Below are 9,192 nucleotides of genomic sequence, written 5' to 3'. Positions count from 1 at the left end.
ATTTCCTCAAGTGTGCAAACCATGGGCCTCTCTGTGAGGTGAAGTTTGCCATCTAAGCCCCTCAGTGAGATGATGGGAAGGCAACACCTTTTCTGGCTGAGTCACATTCTCAAAGTTTCACTGTGAGAGAGGATCCAGCGTTGGTATAGCTTGGTCAGAAACTGCTTTTCACATGGTGTTTGCCTTTGCTCTTCTTTTCCTAGCTTTTCTTCTATTATCTCTCTGTGAAAGACGTCTCAGCTCTGTCTTTTCCAACTGGATTTGGTTGACTCATAGAAGAGGCAGCCGTTTGCCTCTTTAAGCAGAGTTATAAAGGTGTATGTGAGTGGAAGGTGTTTTTCCTTTGGGTGCTGGAGGCCGGTTCCAAGAGTGGGTGGTGGAGGTGGCTGCTTTCCGTGGAATAGATCTGATTGGGTTTGCTCTTATGTCAGCTGGAGACTCTGTTTGGTTGAAGAGTGCATTCTAGGGGGATGGGCACTTCTAGGCAGGTACATTCCTTTAGAAACACTCCAACCAAGTCGTTGACACCTCCCATCCTTTTATGGTCTTTATTAATGGGCTTCTCATCCCCTTCTCTCTTTTCCCCAACTCTTAAAAAGAGAATTAAAGACCACTCAAAAATAATCCTAGGCTTTTTCTTTCTTTTTATTTTTAATCAGCTGATACCATAAGAGTGCCATTTTAGTACAACCAGTTAGTATTTCTTCCATGAAATATTGAGTTTTAACTGAGATCTATGAACATAGGAAAGAGGTCTAATTGCTCAGAGTGGTGTCTGAGGCAGTTCTCTCCTCTAAAATGAACCTTGAACCTTCCAGCAGCCTTCAAATGCACAGAAATCTTGGTTATCTTTCTATAGCGTTAGAAGCAGGTGGAGCTGGGAGACACTCAGGAATACTAGTGGGCCCTCGAGCCAGCCAGGGAAGGGGAAGGGGTGGCTTTCATTGCTCAGATATATATTATAGTCATGAAGGCAAAGCTGTTGCAGTGGGGGAACCAGATCGCTGTCCATCTACTCCGTGCATTTGATAGTTTATTTAGGTAATTTTTTATTTATAGGAAAATCAGGAAAATGGCCACAAGCAAAGCTAGAAAGCTGAAGAGTTTAAGTAAGCTTGCAAAGAGAGACGGGGATTCTTGTACAATTCGAGTTTTGGTGGCCTTGAATGTTCGGTCCCACTGGGTCATGATAGCATTTCGGGCTCCTTCCCATTTCCCTGGACCAGTCAAACGGAACTGGTATGGTGTGCATGGGCCAAAGAAGATGGCCAAAGCCAGGCGTGGATCCGTCAGGAGCAGAGAGAACAAGTTGGGCTTTGCATTGATAGCGGTCAGGAGTTCATCTACATATGTGATATAATCGGTTTCCAAAGCTTTGCAGTAATACAAGCCAAACCTTTATAAAAGGAAGATTGGGATAAAGGGGAAAACAAAAAGATTAAATAATGGTAACCTTAGAACAAGTAAAAGTGCCAGAAATAAACAATGAGGCTACACAATTTGAACTGGTTTCTGTATTCTTCCCTCCATGCCCATAGCTGTCTAATGGTCTCATGGTATTGTTTAAATACAAGACAGATCCTTTGAAAAAACACTCTGTACACATGGTTCATCAAATGCTGATAATGAATCGAGTATTACTTTAGTCCTATTGTCAAATGATAAGCAATTTCTAGAAAAAAAGGTTTTACATAATTTTACTATTTCTACATCTTCCTGAAACTCAATTATTGCTTGATTTGTATAATGTGAAAAATCACACAACTCAGTAGGGTGAAATTCTGTGTAATGCTGGTATTAATCCTTAATTAATTAATCCCTTGACTGACCAAAGTGACAAAAGCTTTTGCTTCATGTAGTTCTAATTAGTGATTTATGTTATACTAGAATTGCATAATGGAGATCAAATCATATCCCAGGTTGAGAGACACTGAAAGTGCTTTTATAATTTTGGGATTTAGGACTTTGACAAGGATACAACAACATTTGAAGTTTGGAAATATATATGAAGGAGAAAAGTGTTTCTTCAATGCAGTGATTTTAAGACTTTTTTCTCGGCTACAAACCCCTTCTTTTTCCCAAGTGAAAAATATATGTCAAAGTCTGAAACATCAACAGTAACACAGAGAAAATCAGAGGTGCTTTAGGATTAGGAGTTGGGGAAAGCAAGAGTCCCCCTAGCTGGCCATCTGCCTTCCACTGTCCTGGCCCTTCGTGGTAGCCAAAAAGCGGAACGCAAGTGGAGACCTCTCTCTGGAGAAGGGCCAACAAAGTTTTTCTGCAGAAGACTAGATGCTAAATACTTAAGGTTTACAAGGGCCATGTTACAGTCTCTACCTCAGCTGGTCAACTTTGCTGTCCTAACATGAAAACAGTCTTAAACAATACATAAATTGAGTCTGCTCAGTCAGTCAAAGAGTGTCTGACTCTTTGTAACCCGATGGACTGTAACCTGCCAGGCTCCTCTGTCCATTGGATTTCCCAGACAAGAATTCTGGAGTGGGTGGCCATTTCCTTCTCCAGGGGATCTTCCCCACCCAGGGATAAAACCTGTGTCTTCCATAATGGCAGGCAGATTCTTTACCAGTGAGCCACCAGGGAAGCCCAAACTTGAGCGGGGCTGTGTGCTAATAAAGCTTTACTTATGGCCACAGTGATCTGAATTGTACATAATTTGCACGTATCATAAAATCTTCTTTCCAATGATTTAAAATAGGAAAATAGGTGGTTGGCCGATTTGGTCCATTGGCCCTGTTTTGACTCCTGTTCTAGAGTGGCCGTCTGAATAAAAACAGGAGAGCTGAACATAGATTTGCTGAAATGAGTGAATGAGCAGACCCTTTGGTGTCAGAGTGGATAAACACAACAGTTTGCCTCCTGATTATGGATAGAAGTATAGAGTAATATCTGGTAGATGAGGATTAATTACATTTGGTTTAGAATATAAACTCCATGTCTCCAAGTCGTGCTAGATGACCATGGTCTAAAGTGATGGTTTAGGACAGTAAAACCTCAGTTTCCTTTTCCTTTCTTTCCTTAAACAGGCTAGCTTAGTCTTTTTTTTCCCCTCTTTTGAGTCCTAGCCCCTTCTTTTTTCTCCAGTGTAACTCGCACCATTCTTTGCTCTTGCTTTACCAGTTTTAGTTATGATTCAAAAAGAATGCATAGCATTTAACTTACCCACTGGGCTTGTTTTTTTTCCTTTCATTAACTTCCTCGATCATTATGCTTGATGGTGGTAACTTAATCACACCTATAAAGCAAACAAATAAACAAAAATGCAATGTAACTTCAGTGCTTACTTAGCAGGCAAAGATGCTTTACTGCTGCACATCTTTTATTTCTAGTACCCAGCTAGTCATCTATTCTTTTGGCAGAAATGTCAGCAGAGTAATGTTAACTCCTGGTGATTATGCCACCAGCTGAAGAGATAAGAATCAAATCCCCTCACTACTTATTTGATGTTGCAGAACCTCACAACTGGCTTGGCTGAATTTGTCATTCAGTTGATTGAGCTTTTAAAATGTTAAAATGTTAATTGAACCAGTTGATTCAGTCAGAATAGCAGCTGATATTTTTTGATCCATGATTTATCTTCTGTGCTTGTACTGGCACAAATTCATTATGATATTGTAATTCAGTGAACAATAGATGGATTTGCTTTAAAAATTCTATTATTTTAGATGGGAGGTGGGAAAAGTCAAAATTTCCAGTATCTAAAATAACATGGTAAACTGAACACATATATTCTATTATTTCTTTTTTTAAAATTAATTTATTTTACTTTGGCCACACCATGTGGCTTGTGAGATGTTAGTTTCCCAACCAGGGATTGAACCTGAGCCCTCCACTGTGAAATGTGGAGTCATAACCTCTGGACTGCCAGGGAATTCCCATGTTCTCCTATTTCTTATACACTTACCTTTCAGGACCCGAACAGCCCATCGAGCTTGCGTATCCCCTGTGGGTAGTAAGGAGCCCAAGGGTTTGATGAGACCAATGACAGCCAGGGTTGGCTTTGGCAGATGTGCAGGAAAGATGTACTTGTATAGCGATGCCTGGCCATCTTCAACTTTCACTACAGTCTCGTCAAGGAAGGGGAAATCAAAAGTGTATCCAGTGGCAAAAACAATGATATCGATGGGCTCTTCCTTTGGGGTGTTGCTAAATACGACAGAGTTTTCCTTCACTTCCTTAATTCTTGGCTTGATGAGTACTTTCCCAGTGATGATACGGCCTGGGAGCTCGTCATTTAGCACAGGCTCTCTTAGCTGTACCCTAGACATTAAAATGGACAAGGAAGAGATCTGCCAGGGACTGATGCAGCCAGCCCTCTCTCCTCCTCCCCTTCTCCTCTTCATTCTGTGTCTCGCCCCTCAGCTAGGCAGGAGGTAACAGTGCTGTGGGAAATTACCTCTGTGGGAGTGGATTCATGAATGACCAAGAGGGATGATGGAACCATGCTTACTATTTACAAGAATTTAGAAGCCTGGGGAGAAGGAGGTCAGAGTTTTCTCTAACTCTCCTTCTCCTGCTGAATTCTAGCAGTCAGCTATCCCTGTCATTTTAGAGATAGCTGAATGCTGAAGAACCACAAGGGAAACCAGGGACTTCTCTATCTGCTGAGAAATGCTAGAAACTCTTTCCTCCTCAGAAGCAATTGTACAAGGAAAACTTGCATGTGTTTAAAAGGAACCAGGGCAGAATTAGCTTTTTCTGGCTATGCCTTTGGAATCACCCTTTTCTGGCTGTGTCTTTGGAATCACAAAGCAAATGCTATGCAAGATGATTTTAAGTAAGCTGAGTCATTTTGGGCTTATGGCAAATGCACAGAAACAGACAATGTGATAAAATGGAGGGAGCTCTGGAGCAGGAGGTAGTTAGGGTGGCTTTGTGTCCAAATGTTTATACTTAACAGAGCTTGGGAAAACCATTTCATCTTTGTAGGCTTTCTTTTATTCACCTGTAAAATAGGGATGCTAATACTTGCCATCCTTGTTAGTTGATTGGGTAGGATGAAGAACATATGAAATAGTGTATTTCTAAGAACTTTGGAAATGAAAAAGGATTAGCTAAATCTACCAGGGAAGATATTATAATTCCTCATCTTCTTTTACATTTTCTAGGCTTTGTGGGATTAAATAAAGTCTTTTCGAGTGGCCATTTAGGCTAAATCAAGCTTATGGTAGGAAAGGCTCTGGTGAAGTTTAAAACTCCTAGGGGACCTGGAGTTAGGCAACAGAAGAGGGTAGGTAAGAAAGGAAAAAATGGAGACAATAGCAGGACTAGAAGAGCAGGGAGAGAGGAAGGTATATGAGAGAAGGATGAAGAGACCAGAGGAATGAAGCACATGTAGCAGGAAGGGGGCTGCCTGCCAACCCTGGCGGCTTGGGTGCCACCTGATCCATCCTGGTCCAGCGTGGAATCTGGGGGAAGATCAGACAGGATCTCCAGGCTGTGGTGCTACCCAGGCAATGGAATATCAATGTACAGAGTCAATGAATGAGGAAGTAAAATAAAACCACTGGTTCTCATTAATGGGCTAAGCAACGTGTTGTAACTGAAAGGACAAGACTGAAATCAAGGTCATCTTGACAAGGGGAAGAAGGCACTGTCCTTTGAAAGATGGTGAAGGATTAAATTTTTCCCACACTGTGAAATAGGCAAATGTGTTGCTTTTGTTGGAAGAGTCATAGACAAATTTTTCTCTTTTGATTGATGCAACTAATGTTTATGTAACTTGCCAAGGTCACAGAGTCTGCTTGGTACTAGATTAACTTGGCCAAGTGACTGAACTTCCCTAAGTCTTAGTATACCCACTCTGAAAGGGAGGTTATATGGCTTACTTTAAAGGGTTGTTGACAGTTATGTATCACATAATTCTACTTACCAAGCACTAAAAACAGTTAGCCATTATGACTAAGTAATTCATATGACGTTTTCCTTCATACTCAGTCTTGTTGCTGTATTATGGTTGCTGGAAGGACCAACGCCCCTTCTCCCTAACAGCCTTCCCCAGACCCTCCGTATTTACCTGTCTTCTGGTATCAAGCCGTAATTTGCATGATTGAACCAGCTGTTCATCCTTCTTGCTATCAACCAATTCACAATAGGAGTTGGAAGAGAATTTCTGAACGTGTTCTGAAATCGTGTCATGAAAACCATGTCCCATGGGTACCCTGAGTCAAAGACACGGCTGATCACCCATGCCCCTCTGGTGGTGCTGAGGAACACCTAGAAGCAATCAAAGAGGTCACTCAGTTTGACACAGTGAACAGGGCTGGTTCTGTCAGAGATGAGAGAAATTTCATGAATTGAAAGGCACCAAATAGCCAGCCACCCCCAAAATACCTCCCTGACAAGACAGTTTTGGCTTCTCTAACTCCCACTTTAAAGTTATTCTTTTGAGATAATGGTTTGAGTATCTAGAGTATTAAAATGCCTTAGCACATATTACTGAGCACTTTTTATCTGCCAGGCTCAGTGCTAGACACCATGGTGAATTATATATTGTGGTTGGCCATAGGAACTTGGAATCTCATGTGAGAAGATAGTGAACAGGTGATAACAACTTTGTATGCTAGTGACTATAAACAAGAGCAGGGCAAGGATGCAACTGAAACTTGTCTGCAGGGACTTCCCTGGTGGTCCAGTGCTTAAGACTCTGCCTTTCTGGATCAAACCCATGCAGGAAGCATGAGATTTATCCAGGGAACTAAGATACCACATGCTGTGCAGTGCAGCTTAAAAAAAAAAAAGATGTCTGCAAAGAGTTTCAACATAAACATTGTTAGAACTGACAGTAAAATTCAGTAATACAACTAGTTTTAGTGGATTTTTAAAAAACAGATTATTTAACTATTTGAGTTTACCAGCTGACATAGTTCATTAAACTAATAGTTGCTTTGGAACCTATACAACAAGTTGTCTGTATAACTTATTAAAAGTTGAAAAATTTAGTCAACTGATCTGTTGCTTTGCAAATACAAAACAACTGGTTTAATGCCTGGTTTTCTTCCAATAAACTGGGGCATGGTGGCTATAGCTGGAGTGTTAGTGTTTTTATGATACGTTTTGTTTGACTTGATAATACTGGAGTGGGTAGCCATTCCCTTCTCCAGGGGATTTTCCCCACCCAGAGACAGAACCTGCATCTCCTGCATTGCAGGCAGATTGTTTACCATCTGAGCCACCAGGGAAGCCTAATAATATGATGGAGCCTTATGGTGGCAAGAATTACGAGCACATCAGTAATTCTGACATTAGACATATTTGCACCTGCCTTTCTTCATCATGATGCAGAATCAGATATGATATTTTGGTAGAAATGAATTATATTCTGAAACAAGGGGAGTTTCTTTGTCAATATAGAAATGGTGTGTGCCAAAGCATGTTTTCAGATTGAAGAAATTTCCAGTGGTTAGAGAAATAGAAGTAGTAATGTATGACTCACATGTGGTGGTCATTGTGAATGGGCCTGTGCTGATTTTTGCTTCAGAACCTCCTTTCCCTTCCTTTGGCATAACTCTACCAAATTGCTAAGTTTCTCCAAATCAGTCAACCAATCATCGAGTTCTTTCCTTAAAGTTCCAGAAAGGAACACACTCCCAATTGTTTTTCCTCGTACCAATTTCCTCATACCTCATTCTTGCAATTATTGATCTAATTATTCACACTTCTTTACTTGGCATCTGTTTTCCCCATGACTATGCCATCTATGACAGCAGGAATCCTGTTTGATTATTCTGTTCTCCCGTGTAGCCTCCATGCCTGGCACAACATTTGGTATAGCAGAATTCAACAACTAATATTGATTTGTTGCCTGAATGGCTTTCAATGAGTTTATAGCATAGTTGGAAAGAAAATACATACTATAAATAATACATACTATATATTTTACCTATATATAAAAGGTAATTGCTGTGCCGCGCTAAGTTGCTTCAATCATGTCTGACTCTGTGCGACCCTATGGACTGTAGTCCGCCAGGCTCCTCCATCCATGTGGATTCTCCAGGGAAGAATACTTGAGGGGGTTGCCATTCCCTCCTCCAGGGGATTTTCCCAACTCAGAGACTGAGCCTGTGTTTCATAAGTCTTTGCATTTGGCAGGCAGGTTCTTTACCACTAGCGCCAACTGAGACACCTCATAAAAGGTAATGAGCAACACCAAGAAATAAAAGTGCCATCTGAGGAGTGTAAATTTCAATTATTACATAAATTCATACTGGAGAGATGATTTTGTGTTGGGTAGAGGTATCTGGGAACATAAGTGTAAATTGTAATAAAAGAGAAAAGGGCACTGCAGAAGGGAGGGCTATGGTGTGGATGAAGGCGAAAATGGAAGCTTGGGGGTGGGAAAGGTCACAGAGGAGACCAGTCAGCTTTCAGTTGATGATCATGTGGGAAAGTAGCACAGGATAAAGTTAAAATGGCAGATCTGGACCGGTGATAGAGAGCCCTGTAATTTATGATTTTTTCTTTTTTTTAGGTAAGTAGGAGTTGTTAGTATTTTTTAACATGAGTGCCATAAGGAGAGCAGTCTTTTCAGAGGATTTGTTTGTTGGTGGTTGGGGATCTGGATGGATTGTCATGTTTTAGGGGGATGGACTGGGATAGGAGTACAGGCACTTGAGGCAGAATTAGGAACAGGGGCTTTGAATGGAAGAGACTTGGGCTTGAGGACTGGCTCTACCAGCTGCTGGTGGTGTGCCTTTAGGCAGCTTGTTTAACTCTGGGTTTCAGCTTCTTCACAGGTGGTTAAGGAGTCTTGTACCTACTTCGTGGCTTGTTTTCATAATTGGCTGAGGTCATGCAGTAAAGCCTTTAGTGCTGTTCTTGGTACAGAATAAGCAAGCCCCAGTAATAGTAACTCTTTCCATAACTGTTGTGAGGAGGACTGTGTAATAGATCCCACGTGAGGTGGTATGGAACTGATGAGGATGATGGCAATCAATAAGGAAAGGAAGGAGCAAATGGAAGATCTTAGTAAGAAAAACTTAGCCAGAATTTTCTGACCCATGGGACTGAGTAAGAAATAGATGCTTCCTGTAACTCATTTTGGCTGGGAAAATAGCAAAAATAGGAAGTCAGAGAACCCGAATTTTTGAGGAAAAATGACACCTGGAATTTATAGTAACATTTATGAACATTCAAGAAAAAAAGTACCTAAAAATCTGTTTGTGTGTGTGTGTT

The 9,192-nt window shown here is 41.0% G+C and overlaps 1 protein-coding gene across 1 annotated transcript in view; it reads right to left on the bottom strand.

Moving 5' to 3' along the window:
- Nucleotides 1–627: 627 nt before the first annotated feature.
- FMO1 (flavin containing dimethylaniline monoxygenase 1) overlaps nucleotides 628–9,192 on the bottom strand; it is a 38,915-nt gene continuing 30,350 nt past the window's right edge. The window contains exons 6-9 of the mRNA XM_068985596.1: nucleotides 6,035–6,234; nucleotides 3,923–4,278; nucleotides 3,181–3,253; nucleotides 628–1,396 (exon numbers count right to left, since the gene is read on the bottom strand). Of these exons, the coding sequence (XP_068841697.1) occupies nucleotides 1,054–1,396; nucleotides 3,181–3,253; nucleotides 3,923–4,278; nucleotides 6,035–6,234 (972 nt within the window). The 3' untranslated portion in view covers nucleotides 628–1,053. The remainder of the gene's footprint in view (nucleotides 1,397–3,180; nucleotides 3,254–3,922; nucleotides 4,279–6,034; nucleotides 6,235–9,192) is intronic.

This window comes from Capricornis sumatraensis, chromosome 14 (genome assembly GCF_032405125.1).
Source record: "Capricornis sumatraensis isolate serow.1 chromosome 14, serow.2, whole genome shotgun sequence".
NCBI lineage: Eukaryota > Metazoa > Chordata > Mammalia > Artiodactyla > Bovidae > Capricornis > Capricornis sumatraensis.
This window is presented reverse-complemented; position numbering and strand designations above follow the sequence as displayed.